This window comes from Molothrus aeneus, chromosome 1, assembly GCF_037042795.1.
Source record: "Molothrus aeneus isolate 106 chromosome 1, BPBGC_Maene_1.0, whole genome shotgun sequence".
NCBI classification, from domain to species: domain Eukaryota; kingdom Metazoa; phylum Chordata; class Aves; order Passeriformes; family Icteridae; genus Molothrus; species Molothrus aeneus.
The window spans coordinates 10,153,905-10,181,787 of NC_089646.1; the positions used below are offsets into that span (position 1 = coordinate 10,153,905).

Below are 27,883 nucleotides of genomic sequence, written 5' to 3' on the forward strand. Positions count from 1 at the left end.
TGCAGTTAATGAAATTAGAATATGACCAGTGGGTCAATCTGGTCCAACCTCCCTGCTCAGTCAGGGTCACCCCAGAGCACACAGCACAGGATTGTGTTCAGATTGTTCTGGAATATCCAGTGAGGGAGAGAGACTCCACAGCTTCTCTGGGCAGGCTGCTCCAGTGCACGGTCACCTGCCCAGTAAAGAAATTCTTCCTCATGTTCAGTGGAGCTTCCTGTGCCTCAGTTTCTGCCCATTGCCTCATCTTCTGTCGCTGGGAGCCACCGAGCAGAGCCTGGTCCATCCTTTTGGCGCCCTCCCATACATATCTATACACATTAACGAGGTCCCCTGTCATTCGTCTCCTCTTGAGGCCGAACAGAGCCTCTCCCTCAGCCTTTTCGCAAAGGAGAGATGCTCCCTCAGCCTTTTCTCAAAGGAGAGATGCTCCCTTATCCCCTTCGCTGTCTTCCGCCGCACCCGCTCCTTGTCTCCCTTGCACTGCGGAGCCCAGAGCTGGACACAGACCCCAGCTGTCCCTCAGTAGGACCAACCAGAGGAGCAGGATTTGCTAGCAGTGCCCTCCCTGCTGCACTCCCTTGTCCTCGGCCACACGGGCAGCCCGGAGCGGGACGCCCCTCCCGCGGCCATGCCGCCCCTCAGGCGGGGCGGCGCATCCATCGCTCGGCGCGCGGCTGCCGGCCCTGGTTGCCGGGCGGGCCCGCACGCAGCGCCGATCCCGGCCCGCGGCGGCGGACGCGGCCTCCCGGCCCCATGGACGGGGACAAGGTGAGCGGCAGCGCCGGGAGAGCGCGGCAGGGCCGGGCGACAGCGCCGCAGCCTCGGCTGCTGCCCCCGAGAACCCCCGCGGCTCTGCCGGGGCCGGCCGGGTCGCTTTGTTTGGTCGGCACGGCGGTGAATCCCCCCCGCAAGAGGCGTAGCGAGGGAATCCTTATCCCGAGGCTGAGGGGGAGTTGTACCGCCCCACATCCCCCTGCAGAAGCTGGTTACGGAAATACCTCTTGTTTCACCTTCTAGATAAAAGCCTGTTTAATAATTGATGCTCCTGTAACCGCGAATTGCCGAGCTTTAGTTCTTCGGGAACACACGTAACTTGTGCATTAAGGTGTTAAATTATTGAAGGTTTGTAGAAGTCCGGAATAAAGGAAACAAAACCACATGGCGTGCTAGCATCAGTGACTGGGTGACGTTTTCAGAGGCTAAAGCAGGCGTGCCAAAGCGGTGAGCTGTGATGGAAAAGTTCAACTTTGATCTGAAATATCTCAGGTGTGTCGCTGTGAGAGTGCCAAAGAGCCAGAGGCAGGAGCAGCCACAGGGAGTGAGGAACCCTCCTTTGGCTGCTTCCATCAGCCGTGCTCTTGCCTATTTGAGAGTTCTCAAATTGGCAACTCATACTGGAAATAAGAAAGATAAATGTTTACATGCAAAAAATAAAGTATTTTTCTCTGGCTTAAAAATTAAAGACAGAATTTTGTTTTACTGTTTTTCTATTTCTTTAGAATCACATTTAGCTGAGTTCTTAAATTGGTTAAAAACATTATGTTCTGAAAACCTCTTATCTTTCTAGTTATGAGTGAAGAAACAAAACCCTGTCGATCTCTTTCAAAGTTTATCTAAAGCAACAAGGTTTCTTTTTCCACTGACTGCTTTATCTTTAGATTAAATGACAGATTCTTAACTGGTAAAAACGTTGACAGAACTTTTTTGAGTTCAGTAGATGTGTGGCATTTCATGTGAGCTGAATGCTCCCAGGTAGATGAATTAAGCTAAACCCCAGTGTCATTTAAGTAACAAATCTTAATCTGGATTTAAATGAGTATATAAGTACTTCTAAATTAGCAGACAGGTGAGACAGTTCAATAAATCCTTTGAAAGTTTTTTTGAAACATTATTGTGTGGAGGTTTACTTACAGAGGGACAAATGACTCGATCCTTTATAAAATATCTCATTTTTCCTGTTTGTTTATTATACTTCTGCAAAAGCAGAGATTTAAGTGGAAAACCATACACAAAAGCCACAGCTTCTGATTGTGGTGGGAGGTGATAACTTCAGACCCCAGAAAAGTGACAGATGCAAGTGCCAGAGAACCACCTGTGAATGTGTGCTGTGTGCTTTTTGCCTCAGCTTTGAAATAAATCTGTAGCTGCCTCATCTGATGTTGTCTGTTGGTCAGGCTGATTTTATGCTATTAACATCATTAACATTCTTTTTTTACTAATACATACCTAAATATTGTTTAAATCCAAAACATCATTTTAAATAGGTTACTGTTTGGGACTGTAATACAGCATTCTGCTCTCTTCCCATCCATGTCCTCCCTTCCAGCTTAACATTCATACAAGTTCTGTTGAGTTTCTTAGGCTTTGTTAAAGCTTGACTTAAGAAAATTATCAGCTTTGTTTTTTACTTTCTCATCTGACTTTCTGCAGTAGTAAATATTGACATTCTTTGCTTTTTGCCTTTTTTAGGGATCAGAAGATAATAAAACTGAAAGGGCACTTTTTGTTTGTAACAAATACTGCCTTCTTGGGACTTTGACTTCATTGACTTTAGAAGCTTAGCAGTCCACTACAATCTTCTATAAAATCCAAGTTTGAAAAGACTTTTTTCATGTAGAATAATTAAAAATATATACTGTTAAATGTAGAATAATTCAAAAGATATACTGTTAAAATACTGCCTCCATATAATGAATTAACAAAAAAAAAATAAAGGGGCACCATATGTTTATTTTGTTCCACCAGTGCAGCTCATCATTACCATATTTATCAGTGATTATTTTTTAATCTTCAGTAGCATTTGCCAAGTCTAAATTTGAGAATAAGGATAGCCTGATCATGTCACTTTGGATATGGTCCTCATCCTCCAATGAACTAGTTCAAATATTCAATAGATTAAAATTCCTCCTTTCCCTTAGAGATCTCAAACAATATGAATTTTTATTTAGTCTTTGTTACAGCAGTCAAGCAGCCAAGTGAAGGAGCTCTGCAAATGCAGATAGAAGAAATAGAACTTATTTTATAAGGGAGCACTCTAGTGAAACAATCATGTGCACTTTGATTAGTTTCATTATCTTTTTACCTTCAGTGCTACATACTAATATTTTATGTGCAGCCAACTTAGACATGCAGTCTGAGCTTCAGGCTTCTTCCAGGTCCAGGAAGGTGAGATTTACTGTAAATAGGTATTATAGCTAAATCAAATTATTGTTTGCATGATCCTTTCAGTGAGACTTGCCATGTGTACCTTGATCCTTTCCTTAGGAGTATGATTCATTGTTAAATGATTTACTTCTCTCTGCAAATTGATTACTCAGTCTTTTCTGCATTTTCTGTTCTAGAAAAGAACCAAAGAAGATACTTGGAAAGCAGAAGAACTTAGGAAACATCTAAAGGTCGATTTATTTTATTTCTGTTAGTCTTGTTTTAAGCTGCCTTACAGCACTAGAATTTTTTGGTGGTCTAAAGATAAAGAATTGACTCTTTGTTCTAAATTAGATAAATGGAAATAATGCATTGTTACAGTAAGCACACAGCAGTCAGTGGGGTCTGATTTGCTGGTCACCCAAATCCAAGTGACAGCTTTATATATATTATTCACTTTCCTAAAATGTATATTATCTATTGTATTTATTATCATCATCTATCATGTTTGTTTTGTGCTTTTAAACTGGTTAATTACATTATCCCCTGGTCAAATGGCATTCAGGCTGCAGTCAGTTACATCATTGATGTTTACATTAAATTTGTGTTGTATTTTTTAAAAGCTGTTTTCCAATATATGCTATTATTTGTTAGGTTTTTTTTTCAATAAGCACAGGCATAATGTTAGTATTTACAAAGTAAGCCTAGAACTATATCAGCATTTTAATTGTTAAATGGGAAATTAACAACTATTTGGGAAATTAAATACATATTTAGTAATCCAGCATTTTTTTTTTCACATGAATATACTCCTATCAAAATAGATTGCTGAATTATAATGATAAATTTTTTATTTTATTTCAGGCAGCACTACCAGATAGTCAAAATGATGACCAAAAACACAGAGAAAAGAAACTGCAGAGAGAGAGGAGTGTTCATGACATAAACCCTTACAGACATGAATACAGAGGCAGAGAGAAGAGCAAGGAGAGAACAAGAGAGAGGGAGAGGTTTAAATCCAGTGAAAGGGACAGGGATAAAAGGAGAGAGAGAGAAAGGGAAAAAGAACAGCAGAGAGAAGAGCGAGAGAGACACAAAGATAAGTTTCAAGTGTCATGGTTGGAGGAGAGACACAGTGTACTAAAATATAAAGACAGGGACACTGATAGAGAACAAGACAAAAAGCACAGGACATATGAGATAATAGATCCACAAAATTATCTGAAATCATCTGAAGGAAGAGATACAGAACGTCACAGAAGAAGAGAAATCAGGCATCGTTTGGGTAAGTAACTTTGGGTTGCTGCTGTACTTGGAAATATTTGATATTTAGGTAGGAATACGCTGAAACCATACCCCATCTGTGCAGAGAGGATAAAACAGGCAGGTGTGAGTACCTGCTGGCATGTTTTATTTTGATGCTTTTTAAAAAAATTAGGCCTGTTTCCCTTCCTCTGAAGAGAGGATGGATATCACTGGTTTTGTTGCTCAGTGCCTAGACACTGTCCTGAGTGACCCCTTCACTTGCAGGGTGATTGCTGAAATCAGTAGCACGTGTCATTACTCTTACCATGACACAAGACTGGAGGGATTCATTAGGAGAGAAGAAGGAGTAGCCAGCTTTGGAGAGAGAATTTCAACAGAATTCTTTTTTAGAAAGATCTTATGTAAGAGAAAACACATTACTAAAATACTATTTTTTACATGTTAGAGTTAATTATTTACAGAGTTGGAATATTATAAAATCTGTTCCCTAATTTATACATCTGTTTTCTAGAGGAGGAGAAAGCAAGAACTGAAGAGAGAGAAAGAAGACATAAAGCACAGAAGGTAAGGGAAGTTAGTGAAGTGTTTCCATAATAGAAAAAGATAAAATTGTAGAATAATGAAGAAACTGGATCAGACTGTCTTCCCAAGAAATCCAAGAGATACATAGACAGTAAGGTGATGACAAGTGTACAAAACGAAAACAAAATATATCTCAGCTACCCAATTTTAAGGACATATTTTGTTCTCTTTTTTAAAGTAAACTTGAAATAAAATTTTCATGCAAAAATGCTTACTTTTGGTACAGCTACATCAAAAGTTGCCATCTGCTATTTATGCTCTTATTGCAAGGGTAATTGATGAGTGTACATCCTACTTTAGACCACCTAGTAGACAAGAATTAATTTTTTGTGTGAAGAATGTATAATTCAAAGCATTTTCTGTAGCAAAGTGTGCAGTGTCCTAGAAGAAACACCAGAATCTCATAATTTGAAACTTGTTATCATAGGAAATGAAAAAAAATGGCTGGAAGATCCATGTGACACAAAGATTAGGTACTTAAAATTCAATCATTTTAATGGTCAAATCTGGATAGATTTGTGAAGATAGAACTGTCTTGGAGAAGTTTTTAAACATTTAATATTATTTTCCTCTTTGCAGGATAATGATTTAAGAAAACAAATTGAAAAATTTTTGGCCTACAAAGTTGAAGGTGAACGTGTTCACAAGTTAGAGAAACATAAAGAGCTGGATAAAGAGAGAGAAAGAAAACACAGAGAAAAAAAAGAACATTCTTCTGGGACAGAAAAAGAGAGGCTTTCTACAGAGAAAAGTTATAAACATTATGGAAAGGAAGAGGAAGAAAAACATAAATCAAAGAGATCTAAAGAAAAATCTTCCCATGGAGACAGAGAAGGCCCAGCAGCAGAAGCTGATGAGAGAATAAAAAGTAGAGAAAAGGAAAGAAAGAAATATGATCTAAGGGTAGGTTTTGCTAAAGCATTACCTTATCACTTACTTTAAATATTAGTATATTTTCAATAGGGGAATGATAAAAATGGTAGGATTTTAAGTCATCATTTTCTGAAACTTAAGGCTAAAGTGGTAGATGAAAACACTACATCTGGATTTAAGTATGCTAATTCAGAATTGATTCCTTCCATAAAATTTAAACAAAAAAACAATTGCCTATATGTTAGAAACATCTTTTATTCATAAAATTCTTTCTTGCTGTGACTTTGGAAATTTTTGCAAACACTTCAAGTGGAGATGTCATAAGGCTTGAGGTCCATTAAGGTTTATTGGCTGCCTTTATAGCAAAAAAGATTTTAATAGAAGCTACTTTTATGTTGTCTGTGAAGGGAACACATCAATCCAACTCATTAGTAGGCAGGTGAGTATTTGTGGGCAAACCCCACCCTTTATATTTGTGGGGTTTGCCTCTACTTCTGAAGCCACAGAATATCTTTTATGTTTCTGATATGGAACATGATGTTATATCCTAGAGACTTAATCAATAATTTGTAATTTTTTACTCATTTTTATAAGTATTTATTCAACAAGACTGAGAAAAGGAATCTCTAGTAATTTGTAACTCTTAAAATCAAATTAATTTTCTATAGACATGGAACAGTTGGGATGGTCTCAGGTAGTTTCTTCTAAAGAGTGAAGATGTACAATCTTCTGAAATAGAAATTCATAAATATATTTTCTAGTGACAATATGAGTCATTTTCAGTGCAGGGGCCCTCCATAAGTGATTCCTGTACCTGACTGACTGCAGCAGACAACAAAAGTCTATCAGGGGCTTGCTCAATGTTTGACTTCCTTGGAAAAGTACTCAGGTTGCTGTTAGAGAACACACACACTGATGCTTCTGTCCCAGAGTTATTTTGTTTTCTGTTTCTGGTCTGATAGAGACAAAGAGCTTTGTCTTAAACAACCTATTGAATACATTTCCAAACTTAAGCAAACCTTCATAATACAGAATTTAGGATTCAAGTCCCTCTACTGGGGATTAAAAGTGCCCGAGACTGTTCTGTGTCCCTCCATGCAGTTTGTGTGAATTGTAGTACATACTGTTAAAGTCTCATTTTTTGGAACAGGCTGGCCACAGCCTTCCAAGGTCAGCCCTTAGGCCCTACCCGTTTTTGAGAGCATCTTACAAGCAATGACTGAAACAAAAAATAGTCTGTAATTGAAACAATTCATTAGCAACCTTTTTTGTCGTTTGATGAAAGTACTACTAATACAGGATCATATACATATTTCCTCCCAGCACTTCTGAATCATGAATATTGTGACTTCTTTCACAGAACAGTGAATACAAAAAGGAGGAGAGGATTCAAGAAGAAATGAGCCATCAGCTTGTAAGGTAAATTCAGAGATTTAAAATAATTATATATTAGATGGTGTCTACTAAGATTCAGTCACCACCAAACCAATAAGCATAAATTCTTAATCTCACATATCTGAGGACAATTTTTTTTCATAGGCCCAATAGTACAGCAATTGCAAAGAAATCTTTGTGTTGCCTCTAAGATGATTCAGATAAAAATGTATGTATTTGTATTCCTTTAATTATTTTTCTTCATCATGGTAGCAAGAGATATTTTTTAGTCATATATATTAATCTGGGCACTTAGTTTTGGAGACAGACATTCTGAATTTCACCACCTGGAAATTCACTATGTAGTCATGTGGACACATGGAAGGTTCATGATGAACTACACAGGATTCTATTTCGTTGTTTAGTTTAAGTATCAATTCTTAGCTCCTATCCTAAATGGTATCCAAAACATTGTATTTATATGTATATAGCAAGTTTGCTGTTGAATATGAAAGGAAATATTCTAGATACCCTCAGTAGGATCAGTTAAATTTCAGGATTATATTTCTAAGTTTTCTTACTAGCAAATAGAAATCTCGGAGAAGTTTCCTGGATATTCTAGTACTTAGAATTCTTTATTTCTTGAGCCTTGTAAAATTCTTTCTGGAGTCTAATTCTCTGGGTCCATGGTTGGTTGCAATTCTCACTTTTAAACCTAGTTTATCTTCCTGGCTCAATAAAAGTCTGGTTTGTTTGCTTCTGGGGACACAGGCAGTGAAGTCACTACCAGTGGCTGAGTATTATTAATGTTAAGCATGGGACAAAGCACTTTGGCTGAAGTGAATTTGTGGAAGTGTGATCCTATGCAAAACTGAAAAATTAAATATTTCAGAATATACATAAACATATATAAGCATTCAGAATGTTGAGATGCTACCTGGCAGCAGCACTCAGCTGTGTCAGCAATGCTGAATATTCAGGCAATGTTTTGAAGCTGTTGCTGCTGGGGCTGTGGCTGAGTCATTGTTTGTGCATAGCTGAGAACAAGAGTTTAGCCATTCCTGGATGGCAGGGAAGGCAATATGGTTTGGTGGGATATCATGAAACCCTGGTTCAGCTTCAAGCACTGTTAATGTTGGATCACTCCAATTTGTTATGACACAATCCAGCCAAATTTTCATTTTTATTGTTACCTTTTCCTATGTTTGTCAATCCCAACAGCAGTAGATACAAATACTCACATAAGAAGTAAAAATATTCTCTTTAAGTTTGATACTCTCTACTTACTCTCCACATATAAAATAATCAAATAGATTATTGAGGAGCAAAGTTTGTTGTTGACTTGCTCCTGCTCTCTGACCCTGATTGTATTGTCCTCATAAATAAGACCCCTGAATGAAAAAACAGGTTTGAAATCAGTCTTTCATTTATAGCTTTTGAACATATTGCACCAACCTGATCTTGATCTCTGGTTTGCTGCAGTTATTAATACAAGTGATAAATGTGTGGGGTTATGAATTTTTTTTTCTCACTACTTTTCTTCTTTTCTTGCCTTTTGATGTAATTAGAGGTGTTAAATTTAGACAAAGTTTCTCAACTCTTTGCTGGTTAATCACTTGGTTGTTTCATTATCCTTTTGTGTCATAGAGATCTATAAAAATACTTGTAGAAATATTTCAGTTAAGTGGACATTTCCAACTGTTCTTTCCTGTTCAGGAAAAAAAGCCTTTTTTTTTTTTTACTAAAACAAACAAAATCCCCAAAAACCAAAACTGAAACAGAAGTGCTTTCTTATGAGTTAACCAATAAAATTGTTGTTCTCTTTTTGAACAGGACTGTAAAAGATAAAGGAAAACTCATTGACACAGATGGCATGGATACAAGACAAGAGGTAAAACTAAAGAAGAGGAAATGATTTTTACATTTTGAAATTATATATTTTAATATTTTTAAATGGACGTGTGCAGACAGAACCAAATTTTCAGCAAGGCTGAAGCTGTATAGACTTGGGTTTATTTGGAACAGTCTATGCAGATACAGCCTAACTCTACCATAAAAATTCCAAGAAGTTTTGTGATATTTTCAACTCATTGATTCAGCTCATCTTTAAGTGTGAATTTCTGTAGTGAGGATCTAGATTTCATTTCTAGTTTGTGGGGAGAAATAGGGAGTTCAGTCCTCCTATATTTGGTCTCCTTTTCCATTATCTTCTCTGTCTTCATTGACAATAGGAAGCAACACAGGAGGGAGAAATTCCTACTCAAGACCTGACTCAACAAGGACACTGAAATTCCAGGGATTTGCATTCTATGTTGTTGATTTTTTTTTTTTTTTGTATATTTGTTGCCCCAAATGCCACAGCCTTCAAGATATTCCAGCATAACTTCCTAATCCTGCTTTTTATTGACAATATATAGATTTTTTCTATAAATTCTTGAAAAGTAGGAACCCAGACAATACTGACAGGTGGAGGTTTTTAGTGTGTAAAAACCATATTTGTACCAGATGCATCTGTGTTATTAATAAAGCTCTGTTATTAATGACAGCTCTGTTGGCATTTTCTGAGATTATCTTAGGTAATAAAAAATACAAAGTAGCCTAACAGCTAATAAACACCTTTGTTGAGTGTGTGACTGAAGGGGTCTGACTAAATGGAGTAAGGATTTATTTAAAAATCATATTAGTTAAACTATATGAATTAGTTACTGCTAAGTACCAGCAATCTTGCAGGCAGAAGAAGTCAGAGAAATTTCTCACAACTAAAGTTATCCTGGAGGATTCAGTCTGTTAATAAAACACTGCAAATGTTGAAACCAGGAAAGTTGCCATAAGTAAATGGCGTTATTTTAATCAAGTTGATAATCTAGAGAAAGGAAATGTATTTGAAGTTCTTGCAGGGCTACCATAAATCTTATTCCATGTAAATAAAGTAGAGGATTCAATGTTAGCAAAATTATTTATATATAAAACTTTTCTTGTTCTTCTATTACATCCATGTCTCTGCTTTCCTGGTTTCAACACTTGCACTATTTTATTAACAGAGTGAGTCCCCCAGTATAACTCAGGTGTAGGGATAATTTTGTCCAGTCCTCAAAAGGGTAGGGCAATCTTATTTTGTTGTTAGCACCATCAGTGAAGTTGTGGGCAACACAGCAGTTTTTATGTCTTTTCCAATAAAAATACTGTTAGAAAAACACTTGGTCTTCCCAAGATAAGGTTGAGTTCTGTTTTTCTTCCTGTACTATTAGTTTAATTCAGTAATTAGCAACTGATAATATAATTTTCTTTACCTGTATAAACTACATGCTATATGTTTGCTTGAAAATGTAAAATTATCTGAGAATAGCAACTATTAATCTATTGTATACTAAGATTTGGCAGATGAGAGATTTTTTGGGGGAAGATTATTTAATGGTTTCATTTATTTTTCTGATTTAGGAAATGAAAGATACACACATCTCTAATCCAGACACAGGATTTAAGGATTTTTCACTGAACTATGAAGATGACTTTGAAGTAAGTAAAAGTATACAGTTATTTGTCTGAAGTAATTCTTAAGTATCAAAATAGAGAGCAACTTTGTTCACAGAAATAAACAGGATGTTACATGGCTTTTAGTTACTTTTTGGTGACAGTGACCTTAATGTGGCTAACAGTAGATAGTGAGTAATTAAAATATTGTATAGAAACTCTAAAATATATTTAGTTAGTTTTCATCAGAGGTTGGGAACCAACTTTTGTTTTTTTAGTTGAAGTGTTCACAAAATGTTTTCTCTGCCTTTGTGGATTTCAATTATTTAAATGACTTCCTGTGAAGAATGCTGAATTAATTAAATAATCAGAGCTAATAATTTCAGATGAAAAATAGAAAAAACCTGTTCATTTATCATTGAAAAAATATCATAGGAAAAAAGATATTGACACATAGCATTCACTTCACTAATTTGTTTAATTGAATTTCCTATTTTTAGCTCTCTTTTGTCTACTTTAAAGTTATTAAGATACAAGAGTGTGTGGGAAGTGCTTTCAATGTGCTGAACTAGAATCATCTTTGTTCAGTGAGGGTAGAATTCATCTCCAGTCATGTCAGGAGTGGTGATTTCCACTGTTGGGCTGGTCACTGCAGCAGCCCTTTACCACTCAGTGAAGAGAAATAAGCACATTTAGGACTTGTTCATGTGTGTTAGGTGATTATTTTAGCATGACATGAATTGTCTTAGTTTGGAGAATTTGTTAAAGGATGACCCTTAGGCATAGACAGGGAGTGTGGCAGTTTAGTAGATATGAGCCTGCCATGAAAGGACAGCTTGAATTAAAACTGTCAAATAAACAATTTCATACATCCCTGACACATTTATGCCACTGAGCACTGTTATTTTATTTTTTCAAAGAACACATAATTCACCTAAACTTAAAGTATCTAATTTAGGATATTAAATAAAAAGACTATTTTGGGCACTGTAGAACAACACTGAGATTATCTTCTCTTGATTAAAATTACTGCAGAATCAAGAGATGCTCTTTTCTTTCCATCAGTTATTTTAGAATGCCTTTCAATCACAGCATTCAGAGATATCTGTATGAGGTTTTTATTTTGACATTTTGTAATTTCTGTAAAAGATCTTGAAAAATGCATCTATAGTTTGTGTTTTCCAAGTAATGGAAGTTCTGTTACTTTCAAAGGTCTATGAAGATGATTTTGAAGATGATGAAGACAAAAGTGGTGAAGTAGGAGATGCAGAAGAAAATCTAAGAGAGGTTCAGTTTTCCAGAACATCAGAAATTGAAGAAATTCAAAGAGCAATTACTGCAGAAAATGATAGAATTCTTAATCCATTGCCAAAGAAACTGGAAAATGAAAAAAAGGAGCCAGTCATGGGTATGTGACTAGATACCAGCCTTTTTATATTAAATGTATGAGTAACACATACAACTTACAAGTCAGCTGGCCACTTTTTCTAACAGTCTGCCTAAAGACCAAAATCTGGTCCTCAGGATGAATCATGTAGATTTGTGGTAAGCACTGTAACGTCCACATTACTAAATGATTCATAGGCATTACTAATCATTTAAATTGTGAAATATAAAAAGTACAGACTGACATTTAATACATCTTATTTTGGGTAAGAGGAGCATATGAGAGTCTGGGTTTTGAAAACTTGAGGAGTGCTGGAACAGTTTGGGGCTTCCGCTGGCATTAAATTCACCTTTTTCTTTTAAGCAAAGTTGAAGCAACTGTTATGAGGGAAAGCAAGAAAAATATCAATACTACTCAAATATATAGCACTTTATCACTTTTAAATGCAAGCTCTTTCTGAAATGCCTGGTATTCAGTTGATCTGACACCTGTGAGTGCCAGAGCTGCTTATTTAAGTACAGTTGTTGTTCTCCTTTGAAGTCTGCACTGAAGTGGGCAGCCACATAGAATCATTGTGCAAAAGAATATTTAATAGCTTTTTAGTTTGGTTCAAAGTTATTACAGAATGGAAGAATAACATGATGTTTCTATAAGTCTTTACAATATCTCTTAAAGGTCTTTTCCAGCCTAGAAGAGTCTCTGATTCTGTCAATAGATTTTCAGTTAATGGTCATTGCAGCAGGAACCAGCATACTGTAATGTGAATTTCTTCTTGCAGAAGATTTATGCAATTATTATTTATCTAGTGAACAATACAGAATCAATAGAGATTTTTAAATTTCAGAATTGTAACACTTGGTGGTTTATTCTTAATTGCACAACAGATTATTTTTTTGATGAACTTTTGATCTTGTTTGCTTAAAATGGTGGTTGATCAGTCTGGCAATTACTTTTATAAGTTAAACAGCATTTTACAAGTATTGCCTAAAGAGGCAGTCATCCTTTGAGGAAGTGAAGCACCACTAGTCCTGACTGGAAGTTGGATCTTAAGGTCAATTAGCTGCAACCTAGCCAGGAAAGGGAGTAAGGTAGATGTGACATCAGTTGTTGTAGTTGGTCTGTTAAATGTGGCTTTTCAAGGAAGTTTTCAGTGTTTTCCTTATTCATCTAAGGATATTAGTTAAGCCTGTGTTGGTGAGGTTCTCCTCTACCTGAGCTCTTACTCAGAGGTGTAGTGTGCACATGGTGAAGTCTGTGTGACTTGAATGCAATCTTTAGAATTAATCAGAGTGCTTTACTGAACACAGGGCACTGAACAAGGCACCTGCTGATGGCAAGAGAAAGAAAGAGACACTTTCTGTATAAGTCTTCTAAAGTAAAAATTACAATGGTCAGTCATTTTGAATTGATTGATAAAGAGCCATTGTATATGCTGGCCCATTACTGATGTTAAAATCTTTTTACTGAAAATGGTGATAGAGCACTTTGTGTAACATGTGAACCAGGAACTTTCAGTAGCTGTGTTGTAACAAATCTGCTGCTTTTTAGACTTACTGCTTGACATTTTCATGCACTTTTAAGTGTGAACTGTAACACTGTGTTTTACAATATCACAGAAAGGCAAGATTCTTCTGTCAGAAGCTCTTTTTGTGGAATATTCATGGATTTCCAAATGGCAAACCAAAGACAAAGCAGCCGAAGTATGGCCAGTAAGCAGAAGTAAGTGTATTTTAAATAATCCACAAAAAATGGCAGCTCACTATGTGAGATGCAGGTTTTTTTCATTATATTTGAAGTATGTGAATTTTATGAACTTGAGTCTTATGGAATCAAATACTTTATTAACTAGCAGTAATTAGTTTTTAAGTATATATAATTTACAGTTATTGCTACAAATCATTTTGTAAGAGAAATGTATCTATATATCAGTTTATGTGCATCATTTTATTACAGAACGTGTTGCCAGGATTGTAATTTCTTTGTTTAATACTTTAGACATTTAATTAGATATTGACTTAAAGTACTAAAGAGCAAGCTTTTTAACTACCATCTCTGCAGAACTGTAACTAACTGAAATAATCAAGAATATATGGTGCATATAGTTGGCAAAATAGCACATTCCCTTGCAGGGATAACATCAATTGCTGTAAAACATGTTATTGCTGATCTAAAATTGATCTAGATTTGAGATACCTAAGACATTTCTGTATTTTAAAGAAACAAATTGATGCCTGCTTTTTGTGGAGCTTGACAGGAGCTCCAGATTTGTCTGAAGCACTGTATATATCTCCAGTTTTCTGTTACAATGTTTGGATGCATAAAGCAACGTTATTAAATGTTATTGTTAATGCCAGACTCCACTGTTTCATGGCTTCACATCAGTGGCTAATTTTCACATAAGGGAGATTTTATTGTCTAAGTTATTTAATTCACATTGCCTAAACTATCTACACAAATTTTACACAAGTTCATTGTCTGGGCTTCCTCTCTAGACTGTAGAGACAGATTAAGAAACTCACAAAGGCATCTCTGGAGAATTGCCTTCTGGAATGTTTGTCAGCCTCTGCTGATTAAGTACCATGACTGATTATGACTATGTTTGTAACTCTGTGTGCATGCTGACAGCATACACAGCCTGAAGATAATGAGCATTTTCATGGGAAGAGGAAAGGGTTGTGGAATTCAATGTTGTGATAATACATTACTACCAGTAAATAGACTGAAAGCATCCCATAAATAATTTGTGGCACTTGGGAGTTGTAAATTATAAATACAAACTTATTAGTTTATTTTAAGGATTTATCTGCATGTATCATTAAGTTTTGAAACTATTAAGCAAGTTTTATATGTTTGAGTTATATCTCAGCAATCTATGCCCATGTTTGTGAAGAGATAATACATTATGAAGCACAAGTTAAAGTAAAATGTGGGTAAGAATATGCAATAGATGTCATCAAGTAGCAAAAAGGAGATGTGAAAATTGTCCTTATGCATAAAGAAAAATTCACTTTAAAATACTGATGAAATTCTAGCTCTTGTTACTCTAGTCTTGTCTCCTTTCAAATGACATCTTGCCTCAGCAAGAAGCTGTAACTAGGAAATGCATCTGCAAGAGTGTTTAGATGTGGAATTGCCATAGATGCATAATTTAATCTGATTTGTATTTATGTATCACTTTTAAGCACATTAAAAACCTGCAAGTGCAAGAGAGAAAAAGGGAGACTACAAAAAATTGTGTAATTATCAAAGACTGTATAAGAGCAAGAGCCTGGAACTCACTTGTAAGCAGACATCTTTGTGTAATTCAAGCAGTTCACTCAAGAAAAGAAATATCTTAACAGCTTTATGGCATTAAACTGGATAGATAGTTGTGTGAATTGTGACAAGGACATTTGCAATTAGTACTGCATTTTCAAATATGATCATTATCTCAATGTAACATTAAATAAAAACTCTAAACAATAGTCTATGTATTTCTACTGTTACATTTTTATCTGCTAATTAATTTCAGTACAACTTCAATTCCCATAGATTAAAAGATTGTTAGATACAAAATCAGGCTGTCATTCTTTAGGAATATATGTTCTTGACCATTTTTGTGTTTCTCTCTTGCAATTCATCCTGAAGAAAACGGACTTCAGAACTTCTCCCACTAATTGACCTGGATTTCTCAGTTAGTTTTTCACTACTGGATTTGCCCCCTGTCAATGAGTACGACATGTATATCAGGAATTTTGGTAAAATGAACACTAAGCAGGTGTGTAACAAATACCTAGTAATGTTTCAATCCTCAAAGGGCTGATTTGCCTTCTGGAAAAGAATTTTCCTTAAAAAATAAAGTTTCTAAAGCTACCAGCACATAAGGTAATAAATTAATCATATTGATCTCTAAGCCTTAATTACTATAAAGCAATGATCTCAAAACTTTTGGCCAGACAGGCAATTTCCTTTCTGTATTAGAAGACAACTATCTCATTTTCCTTCCCCATTTCCTGAAGGGCTTTTCACCTGTCTGTGGTTCAGTGTCCCCAGATATGCTGGGTTTGGTGTTTACATGCCTAGGACGACATTCTGTATTTTTGTAATATTATTTATTTAGCACTCTGGTGTGAAATGTGGTAAAAGGTGCATGTGCATGCATGAAATAGTGACAGTGTGTCAGTATGCTCAGATCTGAATTCACAAACAGAAGAGGCTGAGCTTTAAATTCCAGTTTTAAAATTACTAAGTCCTATTCAGTTATGTGCTGTCAGTCTTAGCTGTATCACCCCATATATTGATAATTTAATCTTTCTACTTTAGGCATATGTTCAGTGTAATGAGGACAATCTTGATAGAGACATTCAGACTGAGGAAGTTGAGACACTGGAGAAATGGACACAGCATCCAGGAGAAAGTGCTCTTGTATCTGGAGGTGAAGAACATTTGAATCTTACTCACTCATAGATGAGTGCATGTCATATAAACTTTCTCTTTGGTATCCATTACTTGTGAGAACCTCTAGAGTGGCAGGCTGCATTGATAGCAAGCTGACATAGACACTCTGAATCCTCATGTGGAAAGTATGAAAAATAAGTGGCAGAAATAATTTTTCCTTCTGGCTTGATGTTTTTATTGGCAGCAGAAATGAGTCTCCAACAGATCTTGTCCTTCAACGCTATTATTTCTGAAGATAAGTTGATTCCTGCCACTCTCCTCTTGCTCAAAAATTAAATTATCCTTAGACTTTTCTTAACTGATTCTCTTTTGAAGCCTCAGGTTTGGTTTTTTGTTTTTCTGTTTTTCATAGGTCCCATAAACAGCCAGAATACATCAGTGAATGGAGCTCCAACACCTAAAATTGATTCACAAAGATTAGCAGATTTTCTCCGGTCTGCATGCCAGGTACACTTATATCCTTGATATCCCTTTGAGCTGGTTGCATAAGTATACAGCATGATAAATCACTTACAGTTCTTGTTCTGACTAATTTAAATGAATTACTTAAATAATACTTGTTATCAAAGAGAAAAATCTCTCTGCAAAGGAATGGAATCAGAGCTGTGTAACTTTTATGTCTGTAAAACTGTATTTGCAAAGTTACAAAATTAACAAGACAGTTGATAAAAGTTTTATGAAGTTAATCCATGTAACTTAAGAAAGCTACAAATAGCAAAGCTGGAAGATAAGATGACCCTTTTATTTCTATAAATGTAATTATGTTTGAAAGGTGATTGCTGTTTTGCTAGAGGAAGATCAAGTTGCAACACAACCCAGGAAACTAAGATCTCGACAAACCAGTCTGTCTATTAGTGATAGCTGTTTCCAGTTAAATACTAACCAGCCATTCCTCCATGGTAAGGGAACTTTATTCTACACCTTTTAGTGTACAGAGTGATCTCTTCTTTCTAATGCAAAGTGCCATGTTCTTTGTCATTACTGTGCAAACAGCACATATCAGGATATACAGATGATGTAAACACCTCTTTCCTTTTTATTGCAATAATCAGATTGGTTTCACATAGGGAACATGGGAGCATCTTACAAGAAATATATTCCATCTATTCCTACCAGAAATAAAGCCGGAAATTAACATGATGGGTGTAATTTTGTAATTTCTTGTTCCTGTTGTTGACGGGCCACCCAAGGGGTGTAATTTTGTTTGGGCTCTTTATGCTGACAGTAGGGCCAAAGTTACAAATAAAGGCAGGTTATTCAACAGGGATACTGTAGCATGATCTATTTGTAAAGCAATTACATCTTCTCCATATAAACAGTAGCTGTTGAGATGAAAAGTGAAAAATAGAGCATCTGTAATTATGTTAGGAAGGCATATTATAACACAGAACCCTACATCATCTAATAGGAACATGTTAGACAGAGATAAAACCAAAAAAGCCTGGCCTGTGCTGTTTCCTGTTTGAGACTCAGATTAATTTTCAGTATATATACTGGCATCAGATCAGATTGGCTTGCTTATGCCCAGAACAATTATTCTATTAATTTCCTGACTCTCTTACTTTTTGCTTCCTACTTCTAGTATTTTGAATTCCTTCTCTAGTCCCTACTTTTTTATTGTATAGTTTCAAAAGCAACACAGTGTTAATAGAAATATTCTTCCTAATTGCATCTTAGTTTGTTAGTTGCTATAGCAGCTGAATATGCTTTTTCATCTGCAGTGAATATGCTTTTTCATTTATTGCTTTTCTTTCTTGGCTTTTTCTTTAATGGTTTAGGCCGAAAAATCCCCTGCTTGTGTGTCTCCCAAGTTCAGAGGCAGACACTACTTTCTGCTCATGGCTTACCTGAAAAGGCAGGTGTGGGTCTGCTGAGCAGAAAAAGCGTTATATGTGTTTGGAACATCTGGCAGCCCTCCAGTCCTCAGAAAGTTTTAATATGTGATTCAGAGGTATGTTTTAATAACGTTGTATTTTGTCCGTCAATTACAAGACTTTATTTAAAGATTTTAATTTTACATGGAGTCATTTTTTGTATTGCTTCTAAATGTGCCATCTTCTATCTTCTGAGAAACACATTTTAGCCTAGTGAACAAAGACTGTCCTTGTTCTATTCTGTGCTTCAGAACCAGATTGTAGCGATGGTCATGGTGTTTTGTTGGTTTTTTTGATTGTTTAATTTTGACCCTATTTCATGGTTGAAAAGTGAATGGAAGTAAACATCTGGTTCAGATGTTGTTAGGACTTCTCTCTACTCATCATTCCCATATAGCTGAGTCACCTCTTTCAGCTTTGTGACAGTAGATGCAGATTACACAATGATTGTTTTGAAGAGGGAAGGCCTGCTGAAGGTCTTATATCCTACTTCCCTTTTAAAATACATTTCCCTTCTGCCATAAACCTGCCATTTAATCTGTATTTTCTGGGTTCCCATGCTAACAAACCTATTTCAGGCTCATAAAACCATTGATCTTTATCATAATATCAATCCTGCATGTTTTTACTGTTTTACAGGTGATGTGTTGCTGCTTTAGTCCCAGTAAAGCAACATTAGTTTTTGCTGGAACAGCAGATGGTTCATTGTTGGTGTGGGATCTTCGAGAAGACTCAAGAATGCACCCTTGTATGATGATCACTGAAACTGAGTGGACATTTAGAGTTCCCACATTTTCCACAGGTGAACATCTGTGCCTCTTGGTCAGTCACTTTGTGCACAGTGAAATTTTCACCTAAGTCTTGATGTTTCTTTAATGTTCATGCAAGATATCCTAGAGTGAGGAATAGAGTGAGGAATAACATATAGCAAAAGTTTTGTAAACAATTTTATTGGGAGTGTAGGTTTAAGTTAGTTATTAGGAAGACATTTTTTCCTGTGGGATTGGTGAGGTACTGGCACAGGCTGCCCACAGAAGTTGTGGATGCTCCATCCCTGGAAGTGTTCTAGGCCAGGCTGGATGGGTCTCTGAGCAACCTGGTCCAGCACAAGGTGTCCCTGCCCATGGCTGGTGGTTGGAATGAGATGAGTTTAATATCCCTTCCAGTCCAAACCATGCTATGATTTTCTGATTTACCCTTGGCTGTTGCACTATTAGTTTTCTAAAACATTCCACTACACACATTTACAAAATCCTCTTTTCTTTACAAGTGTTTCTAATTGCAGCAGCCATGTAAAAGTAAACAGCAGCTGTTTATAGATAGACTTTTAATTTTTTTTAGTAGGTCAAAGATGCTTGGTCTCCTGTTGCAAGCTGGTGGTCAAATGGATGTGTATGGTTTCATGCAGTTGCTTATGTAAGCAGGGAGGTTTAATGCTGGATACTTAGGAAGCTTTAATGCCTTCAGTCCTAAATGAGATTAAGTTCAGTGCACAGTGCAAGTCCAGAAATCAAGAGTATCTGACAAAGAACACACATTGAAATTACTCTAAACCCACATTAGCCTTAAAATGTTGTTAAAGGGCAAATACGTATTCTCTTGCGGTGAATACTGTTTCAGGATTTTTCAGGATACTTTCTACTAAGAGTAATTTTTATTCAATTTTGTCTTCTTTTATAGTAAACAGTGATTTATTTCTACACCTATTGTTTATGGAGCTTGAAATAATTCTTTCCATGCTAACCCTGAAATGGCAGATTTTAATGAAATGTCTGGTACAGTGGCATAAATGTTGCATCAGTCATTTGGAAAATGAGAAGTGAATAGAAATATTGAAACACTGATTTATCTAGTAGTATTGTGTTAATTTAGCAGTTTGCAGGATTGTATTTGAGACTTGTGCAAAGTTCATTATTTGCCATCCTTTCTTTGTAACCATCATTCTCCCATAAGCTGAAGAGTGATTAAGATTTATTGTTGGTTTTTGTGGAAAGTACTATGTTTTACTGTCATTATTCTCATTTACAGATGGCATTCTAAACTCAGTAAACCACACCTCTCCTATACTGGCAGTGGAACCTGTCTCAACTTCTCTCAGCAGTGACCACAGTTATGGGCTCTCAAGCCTCTCTTATCAGGAGGGTATGTAAACTGCTCTTCTAAGCATCAGTCTGAGCCTTTCTTTAGGTATCTAGTGAAACAAATGTATCATAGCCAAAATCCAGTTTATAATCCCAGTCTGCCTCTTAAGTTGTTGTAACATGCAATATTCATGTTTGTTTTCTGCTCTCATTTTTATGTAATGTTCATTCAGTGCAGCTTCACATCAGATGTGGTTGTGTACTTGTTATAAAGTGTGCTTTCTAGATCATATTTCCATGATAAAACAAGTTATCACTCAAAAACTGTGTTTGGAAGAGTCTTAGAGCTTCTATAATGTCCAAAAAATATCCCTGTCTGACTCAGTGGAGCAACGTTCTTATATCTGAAAGCACTTAAAATGTGTGGCTGTAATTGATGGTTTTTCCTGTGCCTTTTGCCTGTTCTTTTAATGACCAACCTTAGCAAAGAAACTCTAATCCTCACATCCTCAAATTCTCAGACAGTGTGCTAGGGAAGACATTATCACTTCCATTGCAGATTTGTACTTTGAAATCCATAGTGGTTTGAAGAAATGTGCTGCCTATTGCAGCTTTTACAAGATTCCATCTGTTTCACTTTATGTTCCCTTCCAAAGTCCATGCAGAATCCAGACATTTTCAAAAAGATGCAGACTGAGATCATTTGCCTTTCTGGTAGGACAAGCTGCACATACTGGAATAGACCAGACTAGACCATATAGAGCAGACTATTTGAGCTGGAAGGGACCTACAAGGATCATCCAGTCCAACTGCCTAAGCAGTTTGGGGCTGACCAAGCTAAAATGTGTTAAGGGCATTGTGCAAGTGCCTCCTTAACACTGACAGGCCTGGGGCATTGATCAACTCTCAACAAACCTGCTCCAATATTTGACCATCCTGACAGTAAAGAAAGTTTTATGCCTTTTTTCCCCTTTGGTAAATTAGGGCACTTTCCCTTTTTATGCAAATGAGAGGATTTTAGAAGTTTCAGGGGATGTATTAATGTAGGAAATGTTTCAAATCCTTTGCTAGTGTTCAGGAGGAAGGTCAGTGTATGAATATAAATTGTTGCCATTCCTTTCATAGAAATGTCAAGCCCTCCATTTCAGATAGCTTCAATGGATGAAAATGGAATCCTCAATATGTGGGTGAGTATGTATGAAAAGAGAGAGTATAATGTGTAATAAAATACTTCAAATACAATAACCCAAATTCAGAATTTCTTAGGAGAATTGCTTCCCTGAAAAGTACAGCAACACTAACCATTCTGTTGGAATTCTCCTTAAAAGTTTTCACCTGACCCCGTAATGTTTTCTTTTGGCAAAAGTATTAACAGGTACATGAATTCATGAAAAAAGGCAATAAATTGTATTACTTAATAAAAATATGCTAAAATATTTCCAGTACTCCATTAATAGTCCTCAGTCATCTTTCACCCACCTACTTTAATTTTAAAATCACAGTGGTGTCAGAGATGATACTGAATGTAGGGGAGAAATTAAATTCCTAATTTATATAAAACAAATGTTAAAGAGATAAAAAGTGAAAATCAGAGGATAAGATTTCCTTGCCTAAAATATGACAGTTAGGATAGCACTAGGTGTGCTGCTCTTAATTACTATCCTGACAACTCTTCTATCACATGTTTTAAGTGGTTTTTTACCTGATGCAGCTTTTGTTCAGCTGCTGAACCTGTGAATAATAAGGTATAAAAATATTTCACCTCTCTGTCAGTAATCAAGTGCCTTAAAGCCTTAACTTACTTTAGTAACTTAAGTAGCAACAGATTCAGGCCAAATGATCTACCCTTTTGATTTCATGTATAGTTCATTTTATTCATGTATAGGAAAGCACAGGAAATGTGTTACAATTCCTTGTTTTAAGGTGGTTTTTTTTTTTGTAACTGACCAAGCCAACTAGATGCCAACTAGCAATTAAGTGTAGAATGTAGCTTTGCATATTCTGCTTTCCCTCAGGAACATCAAGCAGGCATGTGAAGCTATTTTTAGAATTGCAGACATTGACAGGGAATAGAGAATCTACCTGTGTTCATTGTAATGTTAGACCTGCCTCTCCAAACAGCCCTTTAGAGGTATTACTTACTATTACAACTTTTAATTCTGGTAAATATTGATTGTTTATTAATGTTAAATATTGACTTTTCAGGTAGTTGTTGAATTGCAAAAAGCAGATGTAGCTGGTTCACAAACTGACTTAGGTGAGTACTGTACTACTGTTAGAGGTAGAATAAAATGCTCCAGTTTTGAGACTATGAAATTAAAAGAGAGAGGAAGAGTCAGTGATGCCAAGAAGTAGTTTAGAAGAAGGAAAAATTACTGAGGAAAAGATTTATTCTGAATAATTAATAGCTGATGTTTGGGGTTATTGGTTAGGTAGGAGAATAATTTTCACTGCTATCTAAATCTCATCTGCTAATTCTGTACTGGTAATTGGCACTAGACAATCACATTTCTTACAGTGTCAGAGTAGTTTTAGGGTTTTTTTTCCCAAGAATGTGCAATTCTATGGCTTTAGTCCTCCTCTTTGTACTTTAGTTTCAGCCAAACCTGTTATAGTGCTTTTGTTGTTGCCTGTGTCTCCATTTTGAGAATTGTCCTGAAAGTTTTTTTTTAGGTAAGACTTAATTTAGCATAAGAAGTTTTCTGTGGAAAAACTGAAAAACCAAGTCCATTCAGCCCTTTCTGAGTTATGTAAATGAAGAAAATTACATTCTTTGTTCTTTAAACAAATTTACACTTACAGGCTTACCTAACTGGAAAAGGCTGTGACTAAAATCCTTTTACTTTTGAAAATACATAAATAAACAATGAAGTAATGCCAGCAAACTAGAATTTTGGATCAGTTTCTATAAGCTCATGTGCAATGTCAGGCTATATTAAGCTGCTAATGCTGGGTATTTTGTCTGTGGAGAGGCACATTCTAAAGCTGTGGTCATGTGTTGACACATTTTTACTGCAAACAGCAGGAAAACCTTTTCTTCTTCAAAGAATCATTGTCTTTGAAGGATTTGCATTATTTATGTTGTTCTCTGCTAACAAGTAACACAGACCAACATTGTGGATGCATTATTGCACTATCTCATACCTATAATTCATTGTCAAAGATCCAAGTAACATAAATGTGCATCTTAACCATTTCTAGAATTGGGTCTTAGAGGGTGCTGAAAAAGAAAAGTGTAACTATGTTTCTATTTCTGTCAAAGATTGTAACTCTTCAGAACTGAATTCTGAAGCAAATAGTTGTAAATGATGTAAGATTCTTACATGTCAAAGGCTGTATCTGCAGTAAACTAATTATGAAATATCCTTTTACTTATTACCTTACGATTTCATTTATTGATTACACTTTTTTAATGCAAAGTGCTTAAATCAGTTCAAATAATAATTTTTTATAATTTTAGGTTTAGTTCCTGGAGGGAAGGTGAAATTAGTACATAGCTCAACTATGGAATTGAGTAACAGGTAGGAGAACTGGGGCATTACAGTTTTACATATGTTATTTCACAAAGCTAATTTTTCCTATACTTTACTAATTTGCTGTTACATAAGATATATTTAACATTATTTTCTGTTTGTGGTTTTTTTAAATACACATTTCTTGCTAGATCTAGTCATAGACATTTTAAAGAGTTTCTGTATGTACTTGCACAGCTTTAGGAGACAATTGCCTGTGTTAATTCATCTTTTGCCTTTGCCATTTTCCTCAGCCTTTTCCCAAAGGATATTAGCCAGAGAATGCCACAGACACTGACTATTAAATTTCTGTCTTCTAATCCCAATCACTTCATTGTTGGAACAAACATTGTGAGTACCATCCTGGCATTCATCTCATTTTTAGTTTTTTGGTTTGGGAGCTGTCTTATTTAGTTGGAATTTTACCAGTAGACTGTGTAAAATTTATAATTTGGGCCTATATTATTAAAATTTGTTAGCTATTAAAATTTGTTAGCTATTAGGGATATTTTAAAGTATCAGCTCATGAATTATTTAACTCTTTCCTGTAATACCAACAATGCAACTTTTTTTGTTGCTTTATTTAATTAATTTTCTTTATATTGTTCACAGGGTCTGGTAGGCCATGGTACAAGACACGATTTAAAAGTTGTTCCAAAGCTATTCAGGCCTCAGGAGAGCAGACTGAGATCAATAAGCATCACTGCAATTGATTTCTTCCCTTTTGGAAAGCCACTGTTTTTGGTATGAAAGCATTTTAATAAGAAGTTTCATTTTTTAATTACTTGCTGAGGGAGTATTTCTAATTTGATGTATTTAACTAGATGTGTTAGTAGATTTACCTCACTAATTCAAATCTGCCATGAAGGGTGACAAAAAAAAATCATAGAATATTAGGATAATTTTGGTTGGAAAAAACCCCCAAGATCATCAAGTCCAACCTTTAACCTATCACTGCCAAGTCCACCAGTAAGCCATGTACCTAAACACCACTTTTTATATCTTGTTTAGTTTGGTTTGTTTGTTTGTTTGTTCCAAAAGGCATTTTCTTTTTCTCTGTGGTGTAGGTTGGCTGTTCAGATGGAAGTATTAGATTGCACCAGATGACATCAGAGTATCCCCTCATGCAGTGGAGTGGCAGCACAAAGGGCCAGCCAATTATTGCCCTGCAGTGGGCTCTGACAAGACCTGCTGTGTTCTTTGCCCTGGATGCATCATCCAATATTTACATTTGGGATCTTCTGGAGAATGATTTGTTGCCTGTGGCCAAGCAGAGTATCCCATCAGAGAGGTATGTGCTCTCTTTTTAACAAAAATATTAATATTGCTGCATGGGTTTTTTGCTTGATTTTAAATGATCATTAGAATTTGCTTTTCTAACTCTGATTTTGTGACCTGCTGAAGGTGTGGAAACAAACTACAGTAAGCTAAATTTTGACTGTCTTCCCTAGGCTGAAATTAGTCTTGCTGAATATCCCTCTAACTAAAAGTTTTCCTTGTATCCTTGTTCATTGTAGCAACACATTGCTAGCTTTTGGAGAAATGACTACAATTAAAAAAAAATTAAATTTTAAATTATTTAAATTTTAAATTTACTACACTGTACTGGAAAATGCAATTGAACATTGTTCATTTTTACAAGCTTGAAATAATTTACAACCATGATTAGAAATTGATGATAAAATGCATGGGGGAAGAATTACATGATAAAATTTACATTAAATAGTTGCAACTGGTGAAAAGCTAAAGAACATGATGGGGTTTGAGCAGAAAATAAGAATAATTTAGTTGACTGTAAGTAACCTGATACAAACATGTTTGAAAGCACCAATTTCTAAATATTTTGCCTCAATTAAAAAACACTCCCCTGTTCTTTTGATTTCAGGGTTGTAACTATGACTCTTCTGGGAGAGCCAGAAAAAGCAAATGGATTGTTAGGCATTGTTCTGGCCAAGGAATCTGGACAGATAGACATTCAGTATGTAAAGAAGAAGTGGGCATTGCCTCAGCCTGAGGAATCTGAAAAACTGTATTCTATTTTATTGCAGTCTTTTTAGAAACAGGGTTGTACAATTTATTGCAAAATATGTAGTTTATTTTTTACTTCAATTAAAGATTTTTAATGTAATTTGTATATAACTTGTCTATATTTTAAAGACTATCAATACAATATTTCAACTGAAACCATATATTTTGTCATAAAAATGACAGAATCAAATTTACCATTATTGTACTCAAAAATATGATGGTTGTGTTTCATTATTGAAAGTACTCTAGATGTACATATATTTTTTAAAAATAGCAAAAATACATTCCTATAAATTGCACTGCTGTTTCTCCTTATTTTTCTGAAAGAAATCACAGGAATTCTTTGGCAAATATAAAGTTGTGTTTCTGTACAACCTGAATGTGAGGAGATTTCTCTGGGCCTCTTAAACATTAATGCTTGGTAAAACTTCCTTTTGTCTACCTAAAGACGACATGCAAACATATCAAAATACAAATTATATCACACATATCTATCTTCAGATTTTGACCCTGAAACTGTGCTAAAGGAATACCTGAGTAACTCAGGTTCTGAGATGTACACTCCCTGTTTGGATTGACCTATGTGAACAATGGGCCTGGGAGATTTACTGAAATTCTAAATCTGCTGGGATTTCTGACATAAAACAGAAAGTATTTACCTGTTTAATTCTGCAAATAATTTCCAAAGCTCTTGTAGTGAGGAAGAGGACAACTGTCCATAATATCTACGTTTTGTATGCTGTTGGTAAGAGTTGGACCAAGATGAAGAACTGAAAATGTCTTTTGTAACTTAAGAAAAAGTGGCTTAAAGAACATGAGTAAAACCTTGATTAAACAAGCTCAGATTTGGTGAAAAAAGGACAATTCACAGACAATGCATTCAGTATTTAGTGAAAAGATATATTTAAGTTATGTACCTTCTCCTTCTGAAATAGATTGAAATATTTCTAAGTTTAAATTAATTAATTGCAAATGTTTTTCTATGTAAATTTTTTACTTAAGTTGAGAAAACTCAAAGTGGCCACATGATGGTGCCAAGTCACAGCAGTAAAAAATAAGTTTTTCATGAAAACAACATCCACCACTGGGGCAGTGAGTCTGTTGTTGTCCATTGCACAAATCCAGAGAGCCCAAAGAACTTGTGGAGAAATTAATATTTCAGAGACCATTTTTGCAAATCCTAGGTCCTTGATTAGTCATGGACTTTCTTTTTTAATGTCCATAAACAGAAGTGACCCATATCTTCATTGCTGGCAATACATTACAAGTTAAATAAGAATAACTTTAGTAATCCAGATAAAGAAAGGGCAGATAGTTTTTCCAGTAGGATATCAGAGCACCTCTGATGACACCCATCATAAAAAAGGCAACCCCGAATCTCTCACTCTTTCCATCCCAAAGTGAGAGACACACACTCCACCACTCCTTTCTCCCAGATCAATCTTCTGAAAGAAATCCAACATAATTTCATCATTTTCAGGACTTCCCATCCTGAATTTTCCCTACTGTACCCAATTCTGTACATGGAACCTGTAAGCAAAGGGTTGGGATTTTTCTGCCTTGTGCTGTATGCAGTTCTGGTCTGTTTTTTAAATATGCAAAAAGGAAAAAACAGTGTCAGGTTTTGCACAGAAGTACCTGTCACTGCTTTTGAGCAGCTCTTGTTAGGTATGCTTGAATTCAAACATCCAGACATATTTTATTATCTTATGCTTGTACTGCTTGGAGAGTCAGTTCCTGCAGTGGGCCTGTGCTTCTTGCCTAAAGGATTTTCCTCTCTTGAACTGGAAACCAATGTAAGAATATCAGTCATAATAAAAGCATCCTGGGCTGACAGTTGCTGGTACAAGA

General features: G+C 35.7%; 1 protein-coding gene across 2 annotated transcripts; it reads left to right on the plus strand.

Annotated features, from left to right (window-relative positions):
- The first annotated feature begins 694 nt into the window (after positions 1 to 694).
- Positions 695 to 26,331, plus strand: DYNC2I1 (dynein 2 intermediate chain 1). 2 transcript variants are annotated; one of them, XM_066558455.1, is made up of 24 exons: positions 695 to 771; positions 3,345 to 3,398; positions 4,012 to 4,432; positions 4,925 to 4,977; positions 5,575 to 5,898; positions 7,229 to 7,287; positions 9,076 to 9,133; positions 10,681 to 10,758; positions 11,926 to 12,121; positions 13,717 to 13,819; positions 15,728 to 15,857; positions 16,403 to 16,514; positions 16,890 to 16,984; positions 17,310 to 17,436; positions 18,316 to 18,488; positions 19,051 to 19,213; positions 20,440 to 20,553; positions 21,618 to 21,679; positions 22,698 to 22,749; positions 23,953 to 24,013; positions 24,259 to 24,355; positions 24,617 to 24,748; positions 25,072 to 25,295; positions 25,890 to 26,331. In XM_066558455.1, the coding sequence occupies exons 1-24, from the start codon at positions 757 to 759 to the stop codon at positions 26,059 to 26,061; spliced, it is 3,075 nt and encodes a 1,024-aa protein (XP_066414552.1). In that variant the 5' UTR covers positions 695 to 756; the 3' UTR covers positions 26,062 to 26,331. The 2 variants fall into 2 exon arrangements, with proteins under 2 accessions (XP_066414552.1, XP_066414629.1); XM_066558532.1 differs by lacking the exons at positions 695 to 771; positions 3,345 to 3,398; positions 4,012 to 4,432; positions 4,925 to 4,977 and having other exon boundaries at positions 5,870 to 5,898; positions 7,234 to 7,287.
- The last annotated feature ends 1,552 nt before the right edge of the window (positions 26,332 to 27,883 follow it).

What these genes read in the sequence shown, in the direction of transcription:
- DYNC2I1 (XM_066558455.1), top strand. An exon ending in TTTTAATATGTGATTCAGAG is followed by an intron (nt 18,489 to 19,050) that starts GTATGTTTTAAT and finishes ACTGTTTTACAG; the next exon opens with GTGATGTGTTGCTGCTTTAG. An exon ending in ATGGAATCCTCAATATGTGG is followed by an intron (nt 21,680 to 22,697) that starts GTGAGTATGTAT and finishes TTGACTTTTCAG; the next exon opens with GTAGTTGTTGAATTGCAAAA.